Source organism: Meleagris gallopavo, chromosome 11, assembly GCF_905368555.1.
Source record: "Meleagris gallopavo chromosome 11, MGAL_WU_HG_1.1, whole genome shotgun sequence".
NCBI lineage: Eukaryota > Metazoa > Chordata > Aves > Galliformes > Phasianidae > Meleagris > Meleagris gallopavo.
This window is the reverse complement of record NC_139414.1, coordinates 19,093,152-19,120,433: the sequence shown is the minus strand read 5'-3', so window position 1 is coordinate 19,120,433 and position 27,282 is coordinate 19,093,152. Positions and strand designations below refer to the sequence as shown.

Below are 27,282 nucleotides of genomic sequence, written 5' to 3'. Positions count from 1 at the left end.
TCCCATCCCACCCCATCCCATCCCTGGTGAGCAACGCTTTCGCCCTGGATAAAGATTCGAGTTTGACCAAGTCCTGTTGATTTAATCATTTTTTAATAAAGCCATCGTTACTGAGTACACCAAGATTGCCAGTTAAGCTCTCTATATGTCGCTGGAGGTAACAGTGCTGTGATCAACAGCAAAACAACGGAACAAAACGAAAAGAAAAACAAAAAAAAAAAAAAACCCAAACGAAACGAGGTAGGTTAAAACCAGCAACACAGACCTTGTTATGCGACACCCCAATACCACAGCGGCCATGCTTGCAGCTACTGAGAAAGAAAACCCCAGATACGCACTGAAACGTAAATCAACTGAGCAGAGTTTATAAGGACACGATTCAACCCCAACTAAACACACACACATTTCGGCACAGATGTCGTCTTTCACTGTATGTTGGGTAATTCGTAGGGAGCACGGGGGGTGGGAGGGGGCAGAAAACGAGTATAGATTCAGACCCTTGGCCGAAGGAACCACACACATATATATTGTTAAGCTCTTTACAAGCCCGATCAGCAGCACAGCGGGCGGCTCGCTCTGTGCCCGTCCCCAGGCCGGCTGCCCCTCCGTGGGATGGGTGCCCAAGGCCCCCCAGCCCCCTCCATCCCAGCCCTCTCCCGCCGGCATCAAACGGCACCACTGTCCCTATCACGACACAGCATCATGTGAAGATCCATATAGAAATATGGATGGACAGACTTGACAAAAATGGTAGCTGATTTTTATTAGTCTAAGGCTAGTAGTTTAGCCATTTAAAATCCATTTCCCAAAAGAGGGGAAAAAAACCTATTATTTTTCTCTTCTTTAAAAATCTGTTAAGCCGTTGCTGCCAAAAGCAACATGTAAATGTTGGTGAAGGCAAAAGATTTCTAAAATTACCCAGCTATACGGTTATGGCCTTCATCACAAAGATAAAAGGTACATTTATTGTGCTGTCTCTCACCAGATTTAATTGGTAACTTTACAACATACTATATATTTGATGCTAGCAGGCAGACAGAATTAAAAACAGACTTTTTGACACGGTTTCTTTCCCCGTTCTTACAAAGTAGGGGACAAAGAAAAGCTGGGAAGAAAAAAAAAAAACAAAAAACGAACAAAAAAACCCAAAACAAAACAGAACAAAAAAAAGAAGAAAGAAAGAAAAGAAAAAACCTCATAACCCACTATAACACAGCGTAATGGGGAGACCTCCAGAGGTGGTTTCCCTATCCCAAGCCACGCGCGGGGTGCGTGCTGAGCCCTCCCCAGGGCGGCAGGGGAGCGTGGGGAGCGGTGATCCTCAGGGCCCTCCGCATCTGCCTCTACAGTGTTAGTCCACGTGTTTAATGTCCTTTAAATTAGAAATAATGCCACGAAGGTAAGTGCCAAGGGCTCTTCTGTTACCAGTTCATCATGGAGTTTCTGTTGAGGGTCATGAAAAATACTTGGCTGCTTCCTCCGGATCTGACCGACGCGAAAAATACCTGTTTGGGGACAGGGGGAAAAAACTCAGGGAATATTGATGATTTTTATGATGATCAGAAATAACTTATGAACTCTCGTGGACAAGGGAAGCCACGGTTGTGGGGTTTCCTCTGCCTAAACCTCACTGCCCGCTGGTCATGGTGCTACGTTGGGTGTAGCAGTCTGGGCAGAAAGGCTGCTGGAGCTGATGGAGGCACAGAGCTCAGCCTGGGGAAGTGGCTCAAAGTGGGAGCAACACAGCCCAGGAAGGATCCAGCCCTGTGAGCCCATGCACCACAGCTCAAATCCCAACCACTTTGTAGTGAGCGTGTAACAACACCTCCATTGCTGTCACCACTGCAGAGAGCAGGGTTTGGAATAGTGTACAAATACCACCTCTATCACATTACTGCCACAGCATTACTTATTATGCAACATTAATACGACTGCTTTTAGTGATTTATATCTTGCTAAACGTTAACCATTTGGGTCAACACTCAGCACAGTGGTGAACTGCCTCAGATCGAAATGCTTTTCTTTGCAAAAGTTTTTTATATCATTTCAGCGACTTCTGAACGCTGAACTGGGGAAAACCCAAACTTTCCTTCAATACATTCAAGGCACAGAGAGGTATTGTGCCTCTCTATGAAGAATGTGCCTCTGTGTCCAGCATTGTTGGATCACAGCAGAAGTCTTAAAAAATAAATCATCGTGTGCAAATATTTAAGGGAACGCTTCCACAGGTCCTAATTTAAAACCATTGAACAGGCAGGCCAACTAAATAAAGCAATTGCAGCCTCCAATCCTATTTATTGCACGTTATTAAACCCTACTCTGGCGACAGAGCAATCAGTGTCTGCATGTGTTTTGTGCCTGTGCTCCTCACAAAACAATTCCCTACTGCATGGTCTTGATTTATCTTGGTGAAACCCCGTGCCACAGGAAATACTGGCAGCAGACATCAGGGCTGAAAACAGATTTCCACTATCCCTGCCATGAAAACTTTCCTTTTCCTCCAGACAATTCTCCTTCCCTCATTCCCTGTGCACCTTTACACTTCAGCAACACCCAAGGCAGGGGTCACCCATGCAGCCATACAATTTTATGATGCAAGTGCCTTTACCACGCGGCTCTGCTGCCCCTGCAGAACAGCATTTATCAGTGCTGTCTATAAGAAAAGATGGGGGTCCATGGAGAAAACACTTTACGATCACAAAACTGCATCTGAACTGAAAATACATCATAATGTTTCTATACCTCCGTTCAAATTAGGGTTATTACAGAACCTTAGCACTACCATTTCTCCACTTTTGCAGAGCTTATTTGGTGGCCTCAACTGTTAATGGTCAGATGCAACATTTGAGAGCAATTCAAGCTAAGCCCATGGGGACATCAGTTTGAAGTAGAAGAGGCATTTGTTGACCTTCCCACCACAGGCTGAGATCTTCATCCACTGAAGAAAAATAACCGGGATGGGATTTATGGGCACCGTTTATTAAACAAGACCTTGAGCTTAATTACTTATTAACCCCAAGACAAACTAGACTTCAAGTCTAAAACTGATCGGTTTTACCTTAAAGCACGGATACAAATTTTGCAGTGGACTTACCTTATCATTTCTTTCACATAGAAACTTTAATCTTTGAGCTCGCTTGTGCATAAATACTCCGTCCAAATGTCCTGTCTCCACTGACCGAATTTCAATAGCTTTCTCTCCCCAGCCCATTATTTGATTGGAATGAATGTAGGCTGTCGAAACAAAACGTTTGGTAGGTGTTACCATGTGTGCTGAGCTCAATACTACACGATGGGCAGGAATTCAAAGTCTTTGCAGGTGAATTACAGAGCTCTGCTGAATAGCCTTAACATAGCAGTTTTAATCCAGAAGTCGCTGCATTTGAAAAGAATACAAATCAGTTCTGCTTTCTGCAGGTGAGGAGCTGGAACAGTGACCCACCTGCACAGGCCATGGGGCTGAGCAGGCTCTCCCAGCTCCCATCTGGCACTAACTCCAGTCAACGCAGTACCCACCAATGTTACTTGGGATAAAGCACAGTTAGTACCTTCAAAAAGTCATTTGCTTTTACTGTGCAGAACCAAACTACAGACATTCAGCAACTACATCTCTTACCTGGCTGAGAGAAATTTCCCTTGATAAACAAAATCCCAAATAACCAGCATGCTCGACTCTGCACCTTATGTCATTTCTACTTTACGAAGGCGAAGAGGAAGGGTTGACCTACCCACAGAAGTAGGCATTTCTCCCCACTGGAGCACCACATCTTTAGTTATCCGTCCGTAGGTGTTCACATAAACACCTTCATCCTCGTAGCACACAAGCATCTCCATCCCGTCTGTTTTAGGCAGGATGACAATGGCATGAGGAGTAATATTGCCCTGAATCTGCAGTTAAAATAAACGCCCTACAAGTCAGAATTACATTGAATGGAAGAAGTGGTAAGGGGAAGGGAGCAAAGCCTTAGAGAAACAAAACCCAAAACCACACTAACAACAAAACCCACATTCCATTCCACAAAGAGGCATTGGCTTTTAGAGATAAGCTTGAAGGGGAATAAACTGCCATGTTTACACTACTGCCAAAGCTGTCTTACACATCAAGGATGAGCAGGGTCAGCAATTACACAGAGATCACAACACGTACACCCAAAGATTGACACCTGGCAGTAACACTCATCAGCAACTGCTGACTGATGAATCAAAGTCGAATTAGGCAAATAAGCCCAGAGTTTTACAGGTAGCTCTAGGGAGGAAATATTCCCCTCTCCGAGCAGTGCTCCCCCGTGTACTCACGTGAGATGGTATATAGATATCGTAAGAGTTCCCAGAATCTACATCAATCACATGGAAACCAGTGTGTGAGCCAAAGATAACCTTGAGTCTCTGACCCTCTTCTACCGTGAGATCGACAAGCAGCGGTTTGTGCTGGAGATCTGCAAAAGACTTTTATAACCCTTTTAGTGAGCACCACAGAAGAAATAACAAACCCCATGGCAGCAACCTGATACGGTTTTGAAATTGCATTTGTTTGAACGTGCTTCCTATTAAGCGTGTCATTATTTCCGTTCCTCATGCTGTTCCTCAGTCATATGCCTCAGAGGGAAGCACCCACTCACTCCAGCCTTCCCAGCACACAGGTGCTCACCCTGTCAGGCACAGATCTTTTCCTCAAGGCCAGCCCTTGCTCCCTGTGCAAATACCTCTCTGCGTCCCAACAAGAAAATCAGTGAGCTGTATTTCCAACTGCCTGAACAGATCCGTGCCTACAAGACAAGGTGAGGATTCTCAGCAGCCAGATGGGAAGAGCAGTACCAGAGTGCTGGGCAGCATCCCCACTAAGCCCACAGATCCCAAGCTTCACTAATGCTGCTGAGCTCTTCACGTCACCCAGCCCATTTATTCTGGCTTTTGTTCAGAGAAAGCAAATGTGACCTAATACCAAATAAGCCCATTTCTTCTGGAAGGATTCAAAATGAGATTACTCAGCATGAAAGTCTCTAGAAGGCACTGCCCCTTGTGACTTGCTGCTGCACAGAGCTTAGAACGAAAAGTGCTTTAAAGTACTAAGTACAGCACAGCCTTTGGCAGGTTATGTAGGAGAAAGGTCTCACTGAAGGAAACTGGGGTAGATGAAAAGGAAGAGAAAAACAGAGGGTCACTCTCCTGCAATTTCTTGATACAGAATCCACACTGCAGAAGGGGAGAGCACTTTGCAAAATAAAAATGGAAAATAACACCAGCCTGATTTCACTCTCCGTGGCTAAAGCAAGCAAACAAGGTTAAAAAAAAATCCCCTAAAACTTCAACTCTGCTTTATTAAAGGACATTTGGTGAGCTTCCTACAACTTCTGCAATGAAGCCTCCCAGGATAAGCGATATTAATGCTTCACTGGCAGCCATAAGTAGCACATATCACATCTCTGCAGCCATGGGCTTCATAACATTTCTGCCAGGGCAAGTACAGTGATGGTAACGCTTCTGAGGAGTGGTTCTGTTTGTGTCCTTGAGGTCTGAAAGCCCTGGCACTGCATAGTAAGACTGAAAGGAAACCCTGCGGGCGCTTATCTTCATTGGCCCTCAAAGACGATGCGCTGTCTGAGGAGCTGGACTATAAGCAAAGCACTTTCCTCCTCCACACAGTACAGAAAACTCGTGTATTTACAATTACAGAGCATATTCTGGTGACAAGGCACACATACCTTAAATGCCATAAACTTGTGATATGGTTTAGGAGCCCAAGCATAGATCTCTACAGCATTCTTTAAGGCAATCACCAGGAACTTGATTCTTTCGTATTTCACTAAAATTAAAATAAAAGATGTTTAAAACATTATTTTTTGCTTCAAGATGGCACAGTTTATCCCTAAAAACAGCTGCTAAGCTTATCTCTGTTGATTTCCATGTAGTAGCATCCACCTAATACATACAGATGAACAGAAAAATTATCTCTGGCTGTTGTCTACCCATACTTTCAAGAAAAATCATCAGATCAGATCTAGGACTACAGAATAAAAATCCCCAAAGACTCCAACTATCTTTTGCTTGTAACTTACGCAGCACACCATCGATGTGACAAACTGGAAGATGTTTACCAAGGCATTTTATCACACAGGCTGTGACGGAGGCACTCCCAGTACTGTGGAGCAGGCAAGGAGCCCGGGGCAGTCCAGTGAGCATCACCCTCCCCAGGCTCAGAGCTATGGGCACACAGCCTCTTCTCACTGTTTACCCTCCCAGCTGCTCATTTCATGGCTGTATTGGGCACTACAAATTCCTCCATGCAGCACAGTGGCCCCAGCCACTCACCAACTTTGTAGTGGATGCAGCCTTCCAGATCCCCAACCGTGATCCAGCCCTGCTTCTTCTCTACTTCGGGGTCGTTGTGTAAAATCCTGTTTCTCAGCCAGGAGAGATAATATACTCGCAGCTTGTTCTTCTTTCCTGTTGGCAAAGAGGCAGCGAGAGGTAACAGAGCAGCATGCATCCCCAGGAATGGCCCCAAGCTCCAGCTCTCTGTGCACAGCCTTGCTGGGTTTGCATGGGAAACCCTGAGATTCCAATGTTTATTTTCCCTCAAGGAAGATAAAAGTAAAGCTCTTTTCACAATGGAATTGAAAAGTTTTACAGAAATAATGACACAGCTCAAAAGCTTCCCAGATTTGATGACCAACCAACCATCCTCGGCAGGATTCCCACACTAATTTCCACATTCTCATTTCCCACATTTGGAACCAGAAGCTCAGAGATGGGGTGAGAGGTGTACCTGATATTGTCACGAGGACATTCAAGCCCTCGAGTACGTCCATCTGCTGGAACCGCCGTCTGTTGATTAGGTTGTAGACCTTCCCTTGCCCACTTCGGTCCAGCAGCATCAGGCCATTTTCTGTGCCCACCAGCAGATTTACACCTGAAACGGAGAAACCAATGGGCACAAGGAGCCACGGCTGCTGCCCACCAGAGGATTACATCCCAAGCTCATTCTTTGCTATCTCTAAGAGACAATCGTAACTAAGGGCAGCGTTCCCATAGACAAGAAGCATCACTCTTATACCAAAGGGTCTCAGCTGACAGAGCTGTGACCAGGAGCTCACCCCACAGAGCAGCACACAGTATCTCCGAGTTGAAGCGCTTCTTATACTTCCTTATCTCTGGGGTGTCACTGTGGGGACGGATGTTGGTGGGGTTCACGTTCACCACGGAGATCTTCCTGGCTTCGTTCAGCTTGGCCTGCTCCTGTCTGAGCAGCTCGCTGGTGAACAGTGCTTACAAAGAAACAACAGCACAGTGAGGTGTGATTGGAAGCAAATTCTTGCTTTTTTTTTTTTTTTTTTTTTTTTTCTGAAAGGGATGTCATCACTCTGTTACAAGCTGCAAGTTTTGAGAGATAACAACAGTATTTTCTCATGGGTTGGAAGCAACAAGCAACGCTGAAGCGGTAAGAGGCAACATCTCCAGACCTCCAGCACTGCCCACAGGGATGACCAACCCTAACCCTGTCCACATGCATCTATTTTCAATGAGTTCTAAGCAACTGTAAGCTTTTTGCAGTGATTGCCACCTCCTGGCTCTGCCAGGAACAACTCTCCCAGGTGCCCAGGCAGGCAGGGATGGGTGGACTTCTGCTATTCCTTGTCTTCTCTCTTTCTGGGGGTATTTCACTGGTGAGGGAGAGAAGGAATTGGATGGAAATTGGAAAGCACAAGGGTACAAACACAAGAGTAAGTGAAATCTGAGAGGTTCAAGGGAGTTATTCAGGCTTCACAAATGGTCACATTGCCTCCTACCAGTAGCAGATGACTCTTCATCCTCATCTTCATCTTCATCGGTAGGTGAGGTCTGATACACTCTGGTGTCCACAAAGGGGGTGAAAGAGGCTTTGGTGCTACTTCCCATTCCATACTGCAAAATAAAGAGCGAAGACCGAGCTCAGAGCACAGAAATAACACGAACATTTGGGGTGTGTGGCTTTGCAACGAGTGCACAGTGCCTGTCCCTGCAGCGCCCTTTCTGAGCCCTCTGTGAACATTTACTCCTCCTCCCCCAGCAGTGATCACAGACGACATTCCACTGGATTTGTGAATGCCTCTGGAGCAGCAGAGAACAAGAAGTGCAGGCACAGGGAGCAGTGCCCAGTGCCACGGGCTCGGCTTGCAGGTAGAAGCACAGCACAGCCAGACTGGTTAGCGGAGAAGCCGCAGTGTCAGAGGCAAAAGTGATTGCAGGGCTGAACAATTTCTCTGCACACAGCACACCTGTCCTAAAGCCCAGGCTGGGACGTCAGTGGCAAGAGGCTGCTTCTCCCATTAATGTGACTGCCCCACATGAGCTCTGCGGAAATGCAGTGCTCAGCACAGGACAAGGGAATGCAGATGTGAGAACACAGCACATCCCACACTGCTCCATCCTCCCCAGCTCAGGTCTCCACCACGTTACTTGGGGATGGGTTACTTGCAATTCCAAGGAAGTATTTTAGATCGTCTACAGCATTTCAGGTGAGGCTTCAGAAAAAGCCATTTCTAAGTCAGAAAAACTGAACCTGAACATATTGTAAGGAATGGGGGCTGGAGCACCTCCCCTATGAAGACAGGCTGAGGGAGCTGGGCTTGTTCAGCCTGGAGAAAAGAAGGCTGTGGGGTGACCTCATTTGCAGCCTTTCAGTACCTAAAGGGAGCCTACGAACAGGAGGGGAATCAACTCTTTGAAAGGGTTGATAACTGCAGGACAAAGGGAAATGGTTTTAAGTTGAGTGAGGGGAGATTTTGGTTGGATGTCAGGAGGAAGTTCTTTACAGAGAGAGTTGTGAGGTGCTGGAACAGCTGCCCAGAGAGGCTGTGGATGCCCCGTCCATCCCTGGAGGTGTGCAAGGCCAGGTAGGATGGGGCCCTGGGCAGCCTGGGCTGGTATGAAATGTGGAGGCTGGTGGCCCTGCATGTGGCAGGGGGTTGGAGATTCACGATCCTTGAGGTCCCTTCCAACCCTGGCCGTTCTGTGATTCTGTGGTTCTGTGAATGCCAGAGCCAACACTTTGCCAAGGGGATCTAAATAGGAACAAGCAGCAGCACCACACTGATTTCTTTTTAAAATCACTGCTTTGTTAAGGCAGAAAACGAGGCTAAGCTTTCTCCCAAGCAAAATGACATCCTTACTTGAGAGTCAAAGTGCCACGATTTCCCCCCTCGTTGAGCAGCTTATTCCTGCTATTACAGTATTTATCCAGGGTGCTCTTTATTTGTGACCTACATTAAAAGCCCTAACAGCAGCCAAACTCAAATCTTCCTGCAGCAGCAGCAGGGCTGTTCGTGTCCCAATTCCCTGGGATGTCATCCTCTCAGGGAACACACCTTGCTCAGCCCCCATGCCACCAGGTCTCCCAAGAAGGAAGGGAAATACCCTCGCTCCTGCCTGAGGCTTCTTGGGGGGCACATGAGCAGAACAGCCCCAGAAGTCCCCCAGCCCTTCCCCAGTAGCACTGCATGCCGTGGGTGAACACACAGCTCTGCACTGCGCCTGCCTCCATCCACATTCCCACGGCCTGGAGACAGCCCTGTGTTGCCATAGAAACAGGATGATTTCAAGAAAGAAAATGGTAATGGAGACCCATGTAAGGAGCTTGCAGCCTGAGGCAGAGAAGGCTGCAGTAACAGATACCGGATTTACATATACTGCATGGCCCAAATACTTATATGTACATGCAAGATATACTTGCTACTCTGTGCTTCTTTCATATCCAACAAATACACATTTTTTTCCTGTGCTGGGCATCTTTTCCATAAAGCACCCAACTCAAAGAGGGAAGAAATATTCAGTATTTACAGGGATGCTTTCCAGCTGAGAGCCAGGTGCTTTCATACAAGTGAACTATGATGAACTCCCTCTTTCCAATCCCCCAAGCAGTCCCTCCTTTTTGCTCAGATTCAGCTGTTCTTCTCCTAAGAAGGTGGCATTTTAAGAACTTCCAAGCCTGTTATTTAAATACTAAGTCCTCATCTTCCTTCAGGTCCTGTTCAATTGATTAGAAACCTCTGTTTCAGCTTATGGAGACAGCACCAAGCTGCAGGGTGAGACAGTGCTGGTCCTTTCAGACCCACTCCTTCCTGACACACTGCAGCACTGTTTGTACAGAGGAAAGCAGTGTGGAAGAGCAGCCTGACAATTGTCCCACACGTCCCCCACAGTCCCCACACTCATACAGCTCTGGAGGCTTTGACAGCTCTGTGTGCAGCCCACTGCAGCTATCCCAACAGACCTGAGGTTGCTCCTTGTGACATTCTCACAGTTCCCATCCATGTGCCTTCAGGACAACCCAGAGTGTCCATCAGTGCACCCTGCCCGTGGCCCACGCTGTTAATATGGCTGGGCACCATAAGCAGGGCTTTGGGCTTCAGCTTCAGCTCTGAGCTGGGCTGAAGCAGAGACCCCTAGAGCATCCATCTGTGTTCCCATAGAATGCAAGCCAACCCCACCTACCAACACATCCAGAACTCGCTTGCCCATGCCATAAGGGCATCCTTATGGAAATGGAGCCATCTTATCCTTTAGCTCCACTACGCTACAGCACCGCTAGGACACGGCACAACACTGATAACATCAGCAGTGTGGATGCAGTGCCCTGCATGAGAGCAGCTGTGCACAACACCTCCCATGAAGACACGGCTGTAGGGGTCTCCACACAATCAGCACAAGGGATAACCTCCAAGTAAGGTGCCTATGCCACTGCCTGCCGGTCTGCAAGCTTTATGAGTCACCTGGAAGAACAGAATCCAAAACTTTCCACTTACACCCACTCCTTGCTCAGTCGGCCCTAAAAATGCAATTTCAGAAATGGAAAAGATCCTCTTGCTTGGTATTCCATAAATGAATATTTTTAAAGCCTATTCTTGCAAACTGTCTGCTCATGTTTAAGCAGTCCCAGGATGACTCTGGAAGGTGTTACTTCAGGACCAACTGTCTCATCGCTGCTTTTGAAGGCAGCAAGGAAATGGATAAAACCTGGAGGTCAAGTCAGGCACTGTCTGTTCTTACATTTTATCAGCACACAATTCCAAGCAATTTGTATTTTTATACTGCTAGTAAAAGCAAACTGTAAAATGAGTACATCATCTCTACGAAAGAGGATGACAGAACTACCAATGTATATCCAACCAAACAAAAAGAAAAATAAGATGGGTTATTTAACACCAACTTGGTTGATTTCTCATGGGGAAACAGAGAAATACGTGACTGTTTCCCACAGCTGCTGGTGGCAGCAGGACACACCAATTCCCCTCTCTTACGTGTAACATCTTGTCCTTCCTAGGACTTTTTTATACCTTAAACAATCATTATGTTCAGTCATGTCCCTGTGAAAAAGCTACCAGGGAACCATACTGTGACAGGAAACAAGGCCATGGTAAAAGTTAAAAGTGTGCCATATTGGCTTCGGTTTTTGTTAACCTTTGGGATCAGGTTAAGTCTCAGAGATTGCACAAGTAGAAGCTGGGCCCGGTTCATGTCAATGGCGCCACTGGCTCATATTCTTTTTACATTTCCAGGTATGATAAGATGGGGACTTTCACATCAGAGTGCAGCATTAAAGCCATCATCACCAAAACTTCAGCTGGTGGGTTGAGAAGTGGGCCCTTCTTACACGGGGCACAAACCCATACACCAATTACCTACCAGCTCCCCTTTCATTTCCCTACACTCACCCACACGGACTGGAAACAAAGAGAGAGAAGAGCACAGGAAGCGAGGGAAGAAAGCAGAAAGGCCCCTTACGGGGCAGAGATGTTAATACTTGTTTAAAGCAATGCAGAGAAGGAGAGCCCCCACCACCTACTTCAGGCACCGAGTCCATGTCTTGCGCATGCGTGGAGACTCGCCCCAGGGCCTCGGTCGGTGTGCCTGCAGGCGAGTGGCTTTGCTGCACCAGATCAGGGAGATTGATGTGGCCTGCAAAGCCATTGCTGGCTGCGTGGCCAGAACGCTTTTTTTCACCAGAGGTCTGCAGAAACACAAGGCATGAGGAAGAAAGAGAAGGGAAAAAAAAAAAGAGAAAAAGAAGAGAAAACAACAAAACCAAGTTGTCTGCAGTCACCAGTTCCCTGAGCGAGAACAGGACAAGGACCCTCTCTGCTGTCTCCATCCCCATGCAATCTGGCAAGCAGCAAACCCCCCCAGGAGAAATAAAGACAGGGTTAATGACAAAGTCAATACAGAGTAATTAGCCACATTACAACAAAAGGAGAAGCCTGATCATCGTTGTTTTGAGAAAAGGAACATAAGGCAGATTCTGCTCTTGCCACCATGGGTGCGAGCCCCATGGCTGCCCTGTGGCCGGCTCCCGTCCCACACCGCCACTAGCCACAGTGACAGCAGAATCTGTCCCCTTGATCAGCGTGAGCTTTAATGGCTTTTCACTGCTACGGCGGCAAGTAGCCTGACCGCAAATGCCAACAGAGTCCCCATTGCATGTTTCTTTAACCCAAAACAGCAGTGAACAGTGACAGCATCGCCCTCGCCTGCAGGGGCAGAGCTATTCACACCCTGCTCTGTGCACAAAATTCCCTGCAGCATCACCAGGACTCACTTGTCTGCAGAGAAAACCTCCCGGGGTATTCTCAGGTGAATACTGACTCCAGCTGCCCGTGTCAAGCAAGCACTCAGCCATTCCAATTCATTCCTCCTTTCAATCTCAACCTCATGTGAGGCAGGTGCTAGGAAACTTCTCCCTTCCTTGCCCATTGTTTTGAGGTATTTGCCATTCTGATGAACTCGGGTACAATGAGACTGTTAGAGAATTTGCCACCTACCAGGATTAGTGAAAAAATTCCTCTGAAACAGGCTCAGCCACTTATCGGTCTGCTCTAACAACATTAATCTATCAACTATTACCCCATCTTCCAAGCACCTCACCATCCTGCCTGTGCAGGGTGGCACGTAAGCCTTTGCCCAAAGCCCCCGGAGGTCAGCGAACCTTTCCTCTGGCTGTGACAGCTGTGGTCAAAAGAACAGAGTGAGCACCTTGCATCACTGTCTGGGTGTCTTAGAACATTCTCTCCTCCCAGAGAGATTTCCCCTTCTGCTTATCTTTCCAGTGGCTTTTAAACCTTCCTGTAAGTCTTGGTCTAGTGACTGCTTCACTGGTTTGGCACATTATGGCTGCAATGCAATTCATTTCAGAAATGCCTGACTTGTTTTTTCTTACTCAGCCCCTTCAGTGTTGCTGCCACAAGGATGTGCACAGGGCTGACCAAGCTTCAGAGGTCTCTGCTCGGAACAGGTAAATGACAGTGAAGGATCAGGTGAGCTATGCATTTCTGAACAGCAATAAACCTGCAACAAACACTCTATAACTCCTTTGGAAACCTTCCTTTCTTTCTTGTAATGACCTGCTACCTGTCTGTGTTTCCAATGGCATCACCAGCATATTACAGGACAAAATGAAGAAACGCTGCGGAAGGTCTTCCTCAACCAACTGGACATACCTTCTCCTGCCTCTTTTTTTCAGTACCACCTACTGAAATGGGAGATGACCTAGCTGTGCTGCTTTGTTAGCACTGTGCTTCCTGGGAGCTGGGAAGGTTGTGACAACAAGGAGATCTGGTCTCAAAATATGGCAAAGGCACTGGGCCAGGATTTCTGAGTGGGAAAGCAGCAGCAGCAGCGGTGTTTGCAGTGTCTGGGTTTGATGGAAGCTGCACTCAGCCTTCCAGCCAACTGGCTCAATCCTCCTGAGCAGCACTGGCTGCCTGCAGCCCCACACAAAGCCTCCAAAACACCACATCTGAACGCCTCCAACAGCTGTATGGTGGTAAAGGTTGCAAAGCCCTGGGGGAGCTTCGGGCCTGACTCCAAAAAAGCACTCTAAACCAAAGATAACTTCTGTTGCTTGGAGCTATTCTGGGACTACAGGAGAGTTGTTTACGTGAGCATTCACCCCACTGTGCTCCAGCATTACTATTCACTGCTGTTTGTAGTTCTGAGAAACATCTGCACTTGTCACATTTGCTGAGTGTAAATTGCATTAGGAGAGCACTAACGAGCACAATTTACTCAGTCATTTTGTGTTCCGGACACACAGCACTGTGAGTTGTTGTGCTTACATGGGCAAAACCTCCTGAAGATGCTCCATGGAAATCTTTGTTTTACAACTTACCTCTCTCACCATTAAAGTCCCTTCCCTTGAAATATTGCTAAACGTATCTGCATGGGAAGTCTCTAGACCGTGGGTTGTCACCATTCCCAGGTTGTATGGCTCATTGCTTCCAGGAATTCCTGTTGGTCTGAGGACAGAATAGAAAAGCATTAGTGACAGACACCTCCTTAGCTAAACTAGATGAAAAATCTTCCAATTCAGTATTATTTCTAGACAGGGTAAGGCTTTCTATCACACAAGAAGAAAAATTAGAAAACACAGCCACTGAAATGTCTGAAAAAATCACTGATGTGGTCACAAATACAGGAATACAGCATCAGGTCAGGAAGATGGATTACTCCCACTACTGTCAATTCGACTTGAGCAGTGCATGGGGGTACCCAACCCACCACAGGACAACTCTCACAAACATAGGGTGGATTTTGGCCATCTGCTTTGAACACCAGACCAGAAGCTTCATGCTACCAGGTCTGCGTTACGCACCCCAGCTCCGCCTCGCAGCTTTCCACCATTATTCAGGTGAAGATGTAGCCCTAGCCCATGATTCAGCCCTGAAGGCATCAGAGAGGGAGACAGAAAATAATTACAGCTCCCTTGTGTTAGAAGACTCACTCTGAGAAAGAGAGCATCATCCTGAAGCTGTTACCACTCTGGCATGGAACATACCCTGTCATTTTCAGATGAGATTTCGAGAAGCAAGAATAAATCTTGCAGTGACAGGCAGACCTGGCTGCGGTGCTCCTTCCAGAAAGCTGCTCTGCAGCTGGCAATACACCAGCATTAACGAGGGTGCCTCTGCCACTCAAGCTGACACTGCTAAGCATTAAGGCTTTGGCTCCCTCATTACTGCACCAAAGCACTGCCTATCGGTGGCTGATGCTGAGCGAGGCACCTGGACCTCCAGCCCTCCCACACCTGGCCAAGTCTGACTCTGGGCAGATGTGCTCATGGTAAGGACACACTGACCCCACTTTGCCATGCCCTGGCTTTCTGTTGTAACCACGAGAGGCTGGTTCTAGCAGTAACATTAGGACAAATTGTCTGGAGGAGCAATTCACAGTGTGGGTTTGATATCAGTCCACTTCAGAGATTAACGGGCTGTTTAGTGCACCTCTTCTGTGCAGAAACATCATCAATCTCCTCCACGGGACACAGCTCTGAGATATGGAATGTTGGGAGCAGCTGAGTTTATTTTTGTTCTGGAAATTAACTCTCAAACATGTGAAATTTTAGGATTACCTCAGAGTGAATGTAACAGGCGGTGAGCTCCCACCACACCTTATGATTTCGCATTACTAACAGACGAGCAGATTACATACAGTTCAAATACAACCATAAGCAAACGACAGAGCTCCTGGATTGCCCTGTGACAGCTGGTATGAAGGTGTTGCTGACACACCAGTTTCTCTGCATTTAAGAGCCACACACACCATCAGTTGTTTGCCATCAGTATGACTGCACTCTTTAGCACATCTTCACTCACATCACAACGCAACACAAGACATCATACAACAGCACACCGTGCTTCCCCAGCACTTCAGTTTGCACCTCCTTCCTACCCTTTGCACTTCAACACCACCAAAGAATGGGAAAATAACACGATTGCTCCACTTTCAGAAAAAAGAAAATTGAGGAAAAGGAGGCTATGTCAATTTTGGGACCATGCTGTGAGTAGCCCCAAATTCCCAAATTTCAGCAGCATGCACTCTGTAGGTCGCTCTGCAAGAAACCCCTGGACCTGAGTGAGAGCTGGCAGGTATAGCCTAGAGAAGAGGGAGCTGGAGGGAACCACCACAGGCTTCAATACAGAAAAGGTATCTGCAGAGATGAAAGGAGTAAACTCCCTCCTGTATGCTAGAGAGAAAAGCAACGGGCTTAAACTGCATCAGGGGAGACTGGATAATGTTGGAATAAAGAGCAGCAAAGTACTCAAGAAGGATGTTCAAGGAAGTGGAGAAGGGATTAAAGATGGGTTATATGGAGATCATTCAGAAAGAGCAGGAAATGAGATGATCTCTCCCAGCCAACTAATGAAACATACCAAACACAGGAAAAATAAAGCTTGTATAGAAAAACAACCAACTACATCTGGATTGAACTCATGTTAACATTCCCTTTGAGAAATGAGTGCAAACCCAAGCATCCGCTTTCTTTCCCCCCCACACACAGCTGTGCAGCTGAGCCCCTAGATTCCTGCACAGCCTTACGTACAGAGCTGCTAATCTCTAGCTCACATGCCAAAGAGCACACCTGCCCAAGTTCAGACACAAGGGGCTTGCACGTCAACGCACACCCCCTGGGGCATGTCTGTGGATGGGACAGGGTGGACAGCCCTGGGCTGGGGTGGATTTGGGGCACTCATCTCACTGCCACGTCTGTCATCCCATACGCCCAGCTGCAAAGCATTTGGGGGCATTTTCATTCCTTGGGTTCAAACTTAAGGTGTTTTGAGAAAAGATGGCAGTATAGATTAACCGCTTCTGATTAAACTCTTCTGCATGCAGCCCTAAGCTCCCTTCGTAAACATGTGACTTCCCACCCAACATATTCAAGGCATCTCATTCCCTCCTGCCTTTCTCTGATGAACTGCACAAGTCTGACTTCTCTGCTTCTCCTGGAAGGAAGCTCCAACCCAGGAACATGAAATGGATCCCTCGTGTCTCCCTGCTGCTACTGGTCCAGTCAAGGGATGAAGTATGGTACATGCCCATTGATTAGTAACCCACCTCATTTAGCAGGAGGAATGGAAATTAATCCACTACCACGCTAACAGTCCCCTCAAGCCTTCCCACCATTCTGCTGTGAATTCAGAAGTGCAGGGAATCAAACCCCTGCTGCCATGACCTGGAACAGCAACACATTGGTGGAGGAGCCTCAGTGAACTCAGTCTGCACGAAGGCAGTTGTGTCTTGTGTATGCCAATGCTATGCTTCCCTCCTCACTCATCTAGTGAAATATTCAAAGGGAGAAGTGTCTGACAACCTATAACAGGGACACAAATGCTCTATTATAGCCTGCTGACTTTTTACTTTCAGCATTTTAGCCTGTATGGGGACTGAGCCAACAAGAGAAATCAATGACAAAAATCACAGAACATTATGTGCTAATAATCCAAGCTCTAGTAAATGGCACTGGTCAGGCTACCAAATACTGTGCTTCATTATGGCTTGATCTGGAACAAGACCAGGCTGAAGAGCAGGCAGAGCATCAGGCAGGTCTGCAGGCAAGAACAGGCCTGGGATTGACTCGGAATACAAGTTCAGTGAATGCGCAGTTAGAAAATCCAGTTTTCTCCATTAAATGCCTCTAATTCAGATGAGGAGAAAGACACGTGTGAGCAAACCACCCTCTGAAACCATGATGCTGCTCCCAGTGCCAGCCACTGAACACCAGTGTGCTCTGATACGCCCCATACCACACAGCTACTGCTCCTCCAGAGAAAGGCACGCTGTAGTGCTACGATTTCCCCCAAAACAAAGAGCTTCTTACATAAGCCTTGGGATGTCACTGACAGGCACGGTCCCATCGTGTGTCTCATTTTCCCCATCTTCCTCCTCTTCTTCGCTGCTCTCTGACTCCTCGCTGGAGGAAGAGTAGTCTGTCACCTTCTTCAGAGGGCGATTGGTCTCCTCAATGCGCAGCTCCCTCAGTTCTTTGGCTAAGGCCGTCAGATCCTAAAGGGGATGGGGGCAACAAAACAGGAAATCGACAGCTATCACGTCTGAAGTGAGAAGAAGGTCACACAAACATCTCTTCAAAAGCCAATGCTAACAGCACGAGCAACGAGAAATAGCTTTACAGAGTCATTACAAACATGAGACAAACGAAAGACAATGTTTGTAGCATGTAGCATTTATTAAACAAAACAAAACTGATTTATGCTCACTGAAAAATCAATAGCCAACCTCTTCTTTTTCTGTTTGGAACGTGTATGTGCATATAGATACACACACTTATATGTATATACACGACAAAATTATATTTGTTGGAAAAGGTGATGTTCAGTCACCATCATAGTAAACTGGAAAACGTCATTTCAAAGATTGGCATGGAGAATTTCCCCTGCAGGGTTTTCTCTTCCTTCAAACTTCTCAAAGAGAGCCCAGAATTGTATTTATTCTGTAATAAATGCATTTGGGAAGGAAGCAATGACAGCGTCTTCCATGGAGTGGTGCAATCCCCAAGTCAAGAGCTGCTTCAGTGAGGAGTCTCGGCTGCCAGGCGGCTGCGAGTTGCGGTGCGGGGCGCCCAGGGGAGGTGCCCGGCTCAGCGCAGTGCCCTGTGCAGCCAGACTTCTGAGTCATTGCTCTGAGTCAGCCACACGACCAAAAAAAAAGAAAAATAAAATTAAAAAAAAAAAAAAAAAAGAATAAATGCAATCGTTCAAAGAAAAAAATAAAACAAAAAATTCCTCAGCGGGAACCATTAAGCACTTTATGTGAGATGTGACAGCCTACAAGCTAGGGGAAAAAAAAAAGCCTTGAAAGGAGAAAAAGATGGGAGCAGTCTCAAAACCTAGCAGTAATTTTTCAGTTTACCATGACTTTGATGAGGCCTCAGACCCGACAGTCATATCAAATAGACACCGCTATTTAAAAACAAGGAACATTGCAGGCACCGTGTAGAAAATAGACTTTTTGTTATCTTACATGCTTTTATAGCAATGCAGGGGGAAGCAGTAGGGCAAAAAAGCATGAGAGCTCTAATTAGAATGGGTTAGAGTACTCTGTTGCACAAAACATGCACATGACGAACAAAGCATCGCGATGGTCAGTCTTACCATTTCTCCCTATATTAGTGACCGAGGTAGCCATCAGTGCATTCGGTCAGAGATAAAGGATTAGGGAGAAAGAAACTCATTGAAAAATACTAAATTCCACAATCGTTTTATGGCCACATTCTCTCGTTACTGCGCGCCACACATTTCCAGTTTACCGTTCCAGCTGGGCGACTACAGCAATATTAATTACAGTTGCAAAGGGAGCTCTTAAAATCTATCCCGTCGACACGTGGAGAGGACGATGAAAAGCTTCTATGGCTGAGATGGAAACCCAGTTTGTTTTTAATCATATTTTGCAAGCAATTTGTACTTGTCCATTATAAAGGACATAACGAGCTCTGCTGTGCCATTAGACCCCACAGTGAAGCACTCGTAGCTTCAAGTGGAGCAATCATTTATCCCCCGTTCTACATACATCAAACAAAATGCTTTACTGACATTTAAATTTGCTCTCGAGCCCCGCTGAATTGGGTCTGGGGCAAAGAACAGCTCTCAGAACCAAACCCTGACACTGGTGATGGAGCACCACGGGAGGTGCCCACCTTTGGTGGCGGTGGGACAGCGGGCCGCACCCCTGCATTCTGCTCCCAGCTGTGCCCTGTCCTGGGCACCCATGGGGCCTGGGAACCCAGACTGGGTTCTGGCCGTGTGTGAGAACATCTCTGCTGTTGTGTTGGCTGTGCTGGCCATACCAAGCCCGGCTTGCCCTCTCTCTCCAGCACTGAAGTGGCAAGAGAAGAAAAGTGAGGAGGAATGGACATCTTCCGTGCAAACGTATTACTAAAACGCCTCATTTTACCTATGAGAAACTGCTCAGAAATTCAGTCCACACTAAAGTGTGTGGTGCTGGTTGGTAACTAGGGTTAAAGGTGTGCTTCAAAGCCCGCTGACATAGAGGAGAGACCCCCCAAGGACAACAGAGAGCTCTGCATCACACCCACAGATATCAGGACACGAAAAAAGCTAATGACAGAAATTAGGATCAACCTATGCAGCAGATACCCATAATGGGTGTTATATATCCTGCAAATCCAAACGCTCTCTGTAACTTTAAGGACAGGCTCTTTCTCATGATTAAAGGGAGAACGTGGTATTTAAAGAGTTTATTTTTGATGCCAATATGTTTGGGATTGAAATACAGTCAAATCTGCAGTCATGACAACTAATTACTTTAATTAAGGCTGGAGCAGCTTCTACGACATTATTGTCTCAGTGAAAATTTCAACAGCTTAACAATGCTCTCTGTTTAGAGTACAAAGTATGCCCTTTGTTGAGCACTTTCCTTTGCTTCGGATTAAAGCTTTTTCCACTTTGGAATGGACTGTAAGAGAAGAGTGTGTAAGAGCCTCTTAAAATTGCAATCAGATCTGCTGCACTGTGGGAGTAGCACTAAGCCCTGCCCTATTACATGGATGGACCACGAAAACTGCTTCTTTGCACCTTCCACTGCTCAATGTGCACAGAGGCAGCTCCCTGCCTGCATGAGGGCAGCGCCTAGCCAGCTTGGTGGTGCACCCCAAATCCACCTGTGGGGCACCCCAGGCTGCACATAGAGCCTGATGTCCTCCAGGTGCCTCCTCCCAGAGCAGACCTTATCACCAAACAGGGTGGGATTGCTCAGAGCAAGGGCTGCACTCAGCAGCACCACAACACAAGTGCACTGCCCCAAACCAAGCTCACCACCTCTCCAAGGCTGAAAAGCCAGGGTGTGCTGAAACCCTTCTGTCAGGCTGACAAACGAACATACTCTTTGGTCATCATTAGGAGAGAGCCAAATATTTTTAAAATCAGCTTAATTCGTTCCTATTAACTAATTTGGAACTTTAATAGCAACAATACTCCCAGACAATACTATCAGATAACTCACAGTTCCCAGTTAGAGCTTTGCCTCGGGATGGTTAGTTCTTTGATGCTATCATGCTCTCTAGATAATGAGCACTTTGTAGGATTAAATGGCTTCTCTGAGTTGCCCTTGGACCAAAAAACATCTCACAATTAGAAATAAAGTGTTCTGTAGCTCCACATCTGTTTGAAATGTTATTATTGAAGGTGGCATAATATGTTAAGTTAGCAGTATCAGTACTCTTTAATTACTTTTAATTGCAAAGATGTCTTTAGATTTAATATTTGCTGGAATCAAGTCAGATTGGTTTCCAAAATCATACAGCTCGTTTAACTTGAATTTAGCATACTAACTATGCTGCCTTCCTCACACTGACTGACATGCTTTTTTCTCAAGAAAGCACCTCATTAAACATGAAGCACTGCTCATTTTTTATCCAGAAGAACAAGTTAACTAACCAGCACGCTCTCCTCCTCCATTTGTATTATTTTTCTATCAGCTTGAAAGCTGATCTGCCATCCACACAGGGTAGAACACATTCAAACCACTTTGCTAGTGATGCTCAACACGGAGCAGGATCTGGCCCTCGCTTTATATGATGGAGCTGCTAGCAATGACCTGCTCATTTAACAGGGCATCACTGTCTCACACTCCCAACACTTTTCTTCCTTCCCTCTTCCCTTCCCTCCACCTTCTGTTATTTCTAAACACTCAGAAGAAAACCTCAATGCAGGAAGAATAAAGAAAGCACCCAAAACACTTCTCATGGGCTGGTGATGCCTGTGTCCCACCTACACTGCAGGGTGAGACTCCCAGCCAGTACAAAGCACGACAGCTCCCTCGCTCCCTCGATGCAGCCAATGGTCTGGTTTCTAACAGTGAATTATTCACCAGATTCACTGCTCTGTTTTCCTCTACTTGCCAAGTGCCTTCGCTTGAATTGGGCCTAAACTGCATTTCAAATATAGCTCCATCTGCCCACTGAACTCAGCGGGCTCTGGCGGGCAGTAGCTGGGAGCAGAATCTGATGTGCGGCTCAGTCTGTCCGGATCCCCTCCACCGACACAAGGAAACTCTGTTCTTGGTCTCTATAAAAATGCAGAACAATGGTAGCAGGAGCTGCTGAGAGCATGAAGGTTCACACAGACCTGGCCTCCACTCACACCATCTGCCAGTGGGTTCCGCGCAGCCTGTGTGCAGGCAGGATGCACTGACAGCTCCATCCCCTCCCCGCAGGCAGGCTCGCTGCGCCCACCAACATCTCCAACCTGACCCAACACATGGCATTATCACCTTTTTGAACGGCAGCACCAAGAAAACCCGGTTTGATATTAAGCGCTAGCTAGGCAACCTCGCATTGGCATGACCCGCTGAGAAAAGATATCACTAACCTCATCTATAGCTTTCTTATAGCTCTGTGAGTAAGGGAAGATTAATCAGCATCAGAGGAAACAGATCGGGACAGGAAAAAGCCAGAGGAAGGGCAAGCAGGTTAGAAATAAAATTAGAATTGTTAGCTCAACGCTGTGGAGTGTAAAGAAAGAACAACATCAGCAAAACATTAATACATATTATAAAAGAGAAGCAGTAGAAATTCATTTTGTTATTAGGCTGACTCTGAAGTTTTAAAATACAAATGTCAACAACATGAAACCAAAAAGAAACACTTTGGATGAGATTTTGCTGGGCCTTTGCTAGCAGTAATGACACAGGAGTGTACAGAAAGCAATACCCAGCTGGTTTTTGAGCTGTGAAGGCTGTCAGGGCCGCTCACTCAGCCTTCCCGAGCAGGAGCATCCCCTGGGCCGCTGCGGGGCACCATGCAGTACGGAACACAACAATGTGCCAGAGGCAGACACTGGGCCCAATCTAGCAAAGCGCTTAAGCATCTGCTTAGTTTGAAAACACAGGCTTAAGTGCTTTCCCCTAGACTTGGGTTCCTGATCAAACTCATGCACTCTCTTAAAGCATTCCAATCTCCCACAGGCTTTTGCCATACCGCCGCTTTCGAGTCTCTCAGCTGGAGGAGCAGTGGTATTAGCCTCTTTTTTGGGGTCCCCACAGCTGCACTACTGCACTGGCCGGACACCTGGCCAATCCGACTGGCAACATTCCTGCAGGGAATAAGTTAAGACTCACAGCGGGTCGGCTTGGTCGTGTCACATCTCGGTTGTCTTCCTGCTTGATCTTAGGGGGCTCGTGGGACAGCACGGGGGAGCCTTCGGGTTTGACGTTTCCTGGGCAAAAGGGAAGCAAAGAGAGAGAGAAACTAAAACTCTGACAGGGATGCAAAGTGCACGCTGGCCAGGGCACTGCCTGCTGCACACACTGCTCCCAGCCCTGTGCCATCCCTGTGGGCACAGGGGAGCTTCATCATCCTCCTGCTTGCACAAGGGCACTGCAGCCCCTCCTGAGCTATTGCCTGTTACGAGCAGGAAAACCATGGTAAAACTAGAGAAGGACATCTCAAGCCCGGATCTCCCGCTACTGGGCACTTCCTACTCAACTAATGAAGTCTCCCTGTCTTGCTTCTGTTGTCTCAAAAAATCCCCCTGCTCCTCTCTGTCTGGCTGTTGCTGCAATAAGACTTCTTCCATCAGCAACAGAATTAAAGCCCAGCTCAGGCTCCATGCACAGGCTGCTCTCAGCACTGCTGCCTTTCTTCTTGCTACCAAAGAAACAAATTCATTCCGCAAAAGACAAGGCATGTGATAAATTAAAAGCTCTGCAGCACCTGACACTGCTAGGATATTATTCGTCACAGGATTCCTCATTAGCAAAAACTAAAACAAACAGAAAAGGACAATCAGTGATAAATTACTTTTACTGACTACCTAGAGAAGTGATTATTTCAACAAAAGACATGTCATCTTACAGTCAGGTCATAAAAAATTCAAAGCATGGATGCAACATTTGTTTTAATGCTCCTCAGTTCTGTGGATTTATATTCCAGAGCTGTGACAAAAATGCAGATAAATGGGCTGTCTGTGCTGTAGCAACTCCTAGTGAGATTAAATGGGAGAGGAGAAGATCTTTAAGAATGGCTCCATGATGATAGGAAACAATTCAACTAGAAACATAAACCCAGTGTAAACACAGTTCCTTTCTGAAAGCATTTTAGGGAAAGCAGCTTCCAGGCTGATTTATTCCTCTGCTCCCACCTCACTCTTTGCATGAAGATGAAGATCAAAACCAAAGAAAGATACACCCGTGCAATGTGGAAACGCATTTCCAAGAAACTGGCATGATGTGAACTTGGGTCAGTGAAGAGAGAAAACCAGAACTCATTTTTTTTTTTCATCTTACAGCACAAAAGTTGTCTCCTTTTACACCAATTACTCATCAATGCAGTACTTTGGTAGAGCAAGGCAGCACCGTGCTGCCATCAGCATGCAGCAGTGCCTTCAGCAGCGTCCAGGCAGAAGGCAGTGCTGGCATCTCCGTTTACAAGTTAGTCAAAGTACATCAGAAATGAGGAATCCTTTGATTTTTTTAAGGGACATCTGACAGAAAAAGCCACCTCACCTCTGACTCTGTTGCGCTCGCTGGAGCCAGCCTGGGAGCCCGGCTGGGAGCCGCCCTGGGAGCTGGGCTGGGAGCTGGGTGTGCTGGAGCTGGAGGAGCTGCCACTGCTGGTCCTCTGCAGAGGGCTCTCAATGATGGGCTCCGTCCTCCTCAGGTCTGGATTGCTGTGGGAGCACAAACAAGACTGCATCAGGGAGGCCACCTGGGAGCCATCCCCAGCTGCCAGACAGTTGCATGGTCAGAAGATAGTTTTTCTGCTGGAGAAGAAGCAGAACTACTGATCCTCTAAGCCTACTGAAATCCATGGCAGCTTGAGAGACAGCAGAACAAGGGACCCAACACCTTTACAGACTGAATCACTGAATCACAGCCATGAAGAAACAAACATCTAGAGCAGTTTTATATTCTCACAAAAAATTCAAAGCCGCTTTGCTTCAAACTCCTCTTGAGCCCATACAAGTGCAATGCTGGAGCTACCTGAATTAACTACCAATATCCAGAATAAAAGCAGGAATTTGCAAATGGCTGCTAGACAGCTATTTTTTTCTGAAGCAAGTATCTCAAATTTGCAACAAGGCTGCAGATCACTTTTGCCACTTAGGCACACTTCAGGAGTTTGATGGCTTCACTTCACACTTGCACAAGTTACCCACTTCAAGCATTTTCTTCCTTGATTTCTTTCCCCCCTGTGCACATATAGAAGTCTTGAAGAAAATGCCTCCTCGTCACACAGTGACTAATATCTCTCATGGTATCAGGAGCCTTTAGGAAACTTAACTCTTACTTGGCACTGAGTTGACAAGTTTGTGCAGTTATGCAATTCGTTTTTATGTAATATTTCTGTTAAATGCTCTTATTATTCAAAGTCTCGTTAAAAATGTACAGAAAGTTTTCTCCACTGAGTTCACTTACGACCTCGTGGACATACAAATCCCACTGTACTGCTGCCATGCTGTGCAATGCAGCTGCACTCAGAGCTCTGAACATGAAGAACAAAGCACGCAGTGTGTGCACACTGCATCACTCAGAGCTTTCAGAGAATGACCAGCACGGTGCAAAATTGTTGGACTGTGCAAAGCCATCACTGGGTTGCTGGCAGAATCGTTTGGACATTGTTTAGCATGAACAGTATATAAAATCACTGCCTGTCATTTTGTATCGACACAGGCATGCATTATAGTGAGCAGAGCAAGAGCATATCCCTCTGTGCCTGGAAATGCCCCCCAGTTGTTGCAATAGAGTAACAAAGAACAGAAAGCAGATTTTTACAGCATTTACGTAGGAAGGTAATTAAGGAATTAAGAGCAAACAGAAGAGGTGTTTAGAAAGGAAAATTAGAGAAATGGTACTTTACTGCGAGAGAAATGAAATGTGAAATCATTTCACTGAACACTTAGTTTAATGGACAGGGCAGCATCCTAATCACTTTCAATTTTCATCAAACTGATGTCTTCCAGCTCATGCTGTACAGCTGGCATATCCTCAGCTCAATTAACTCATGAGATGGACTTGCAAACTTTGGCAATCAGTGGCAACCTGCACCCACCAGGACTGGGATGGGGGGACTGTGGGAACACGAGGTGACCTTCAGCTTGACTTCTGCAATCTCAAACTTATTTTTCCCTTCAATGCCATCACATAATAGGACTACTCAATCCAACATAACACCAGATTTTACGCTGTCCTTCAGGCAGCTTATTAAAAGAACAACGTTCTCAAGAAAACAAAATGCTTCAGCCTTGAGCAATAAACATGAATATCCATGATATGAATGCTTTATTAATTTAAGAATAGAACAACAAAAAAGATACTTTCTCCTTCTGCTACCCCTGAAAGCTACTTGAGGCTGCTGCTGGCAGGCTTGCTGATACACAATGCAGACTTTGAGCTCCATCATGCAAGGCTACATACAACACACTTATCCTGTTCAAGGTTTACAGATCTGCCCACAATGCTCTGCAAATCAGAGCCAAGTTTTTCCACGATTAAGCTATGTTTTTTCAGTCCCATTCTGAGAAGAGCCTGTTAACTGCTCTGCTCATTAAACATGTTCAGGGATGGCTCTTCAGTGGATTTCCCTATCCTTCCTCAGTGCTGGGAGAGTGACCCTCCAGAATGCACTCCACAACATATCTGAGCTAAATGTGGTAAGAGAAGTGGGGAAGAAGCTTCAGAGTCTTCTCTGTCCTTCTCAGTGACATTTCAATGTCATGGGCATGGGCATCCCAGAAAGCCAAATGGAATTTATTCCTTGACCTATGCCCGAAGGTCCAGCTCTCAACAAAAAGTATTACTGCTCGTTCCTTGGTCACATTCCTCAGTCATTATTTGTAAAAAGCTGATGAGTAGGAAATTTATGGTATGTATTACTGTGATCTCCCCACTGGCTTACAACTACATGGGCTCCTTTGTAGGCAAGAAGTGATGCCTGGACAGCCCAAATCTTCTTCAACTCAAAGAGAATGGTCAAACTTCAAAGCAACAGACACAGCATCCAGATACAAACCCTACAGTGCCGAGGAACATCTTACAGTTAGCTAAAAGGGAGAAAAACCCATGGGAATCTTACGCACGCACAGCTTTTAACACAAAACACTGATGGAAACCTTGCCCACCACAGCTGTAACAAAAACATTGCAAAACTCTTGCTTTCTGCTAGCTGGCCAAAGGAAAGCTGAAGCCCAGCAAGGATGCAGGCATCCTACCAGCCCAGGGGGACCTGCTTGGGCTTTCAGCCAGGTGACTGCAGGAAGAAGCAGCACAGGATCACCACTGTCTGTCACATGGTGCTGACCATACCTTGCCCGGATGGGCTGGGAGCCCAGCCTGGGTCCTAGGGCACTGCCATTGCCTGGGGAGTTCTTCCTTGCCAGCGCCGGGGATATGGAAGTGGTTCGCTGAGGCACCTGGGAAAGAAGGGAGACATTCATCACCAACCAAGGCCAGGGCAGGCTGCTGCTCACGCATCCGAGAGACCGGCCTTCGACATTTCCA

The 27,282-nt window shown here is 46.6% G+C and overlaps 1 protein-coding gene across 6 annotated transcripts in view; it reads right to left on the bottom strand.

Annotated features, from left to right (window-relative positions):
• Positions 1-76: 76 nt before the first annotated feature.
• The window catches only part of TNIK (TRAF2 and NCK interacting kinase), a 139,212-nt gene continuing 112,006 nt past the window's right edge, over positions 77-27,282 (bottom strand). For 5 of the 6 annotated variants that reach the window (XM_085233409.1, XM_085233411.1, XM_085233408.1 and 2 more), the window contains 15 exons: positions 27,088-27,194; positions 24,289-24,452; positions 22,903-23,000; positions 17,630-17,814; positions 14,141-14,267; positions 11,822-11,986; positions 7,788-7,902; positions 7,095-7,265; positions 6,767-6,910; positions 6,310-6,444; positions 5,703-5,803; positions 4,297-4,446; positions 3,729-3,888; positions 3,095-3,234; positions 77-1,505 (listed from right to left, as the gene is read on the bottom strand). In XM_085233409.1, coding sequence (XP_085089535.1) covers positions 1,422-1,505; positions 3,095-3,234; positions 3,729-3,888; positions 4,297-4,446; positions 5,703-5,803; positions 6,310-6,444; positions 6,767-6,910; positions 7,095-7,265; positions 7,788-7,902; positions 11,822-11,986; positions 14,141-14,267; positions 17,630-17,814; positions 22,903-23,000; positions 24,289-24,452; positions 27,088-27,194 — 2,046 coding nt within the window. In that variant the 3' untranslated portion in view covers positions 77-1,421. The remainder of the gene's footprint in view (positions 1,506-3,094; positions 3,235-3,728; positions 3,889-4,296; positions 4,447-5,702; positions 5,804-6,309; positions 6,445-6,766; positions 6,911-7,094; positions 7,266-7,787; positions 7,903-11,821; positions 11,987-14,140; positions 14,268-17,629; positions 17,815-22,902; positions 23,001-24,288; positions 24,453-27,087; positions 27,195-27,282) is intronic. The other variant, XM_085233412.1, reaches the window with a different exon arrangement.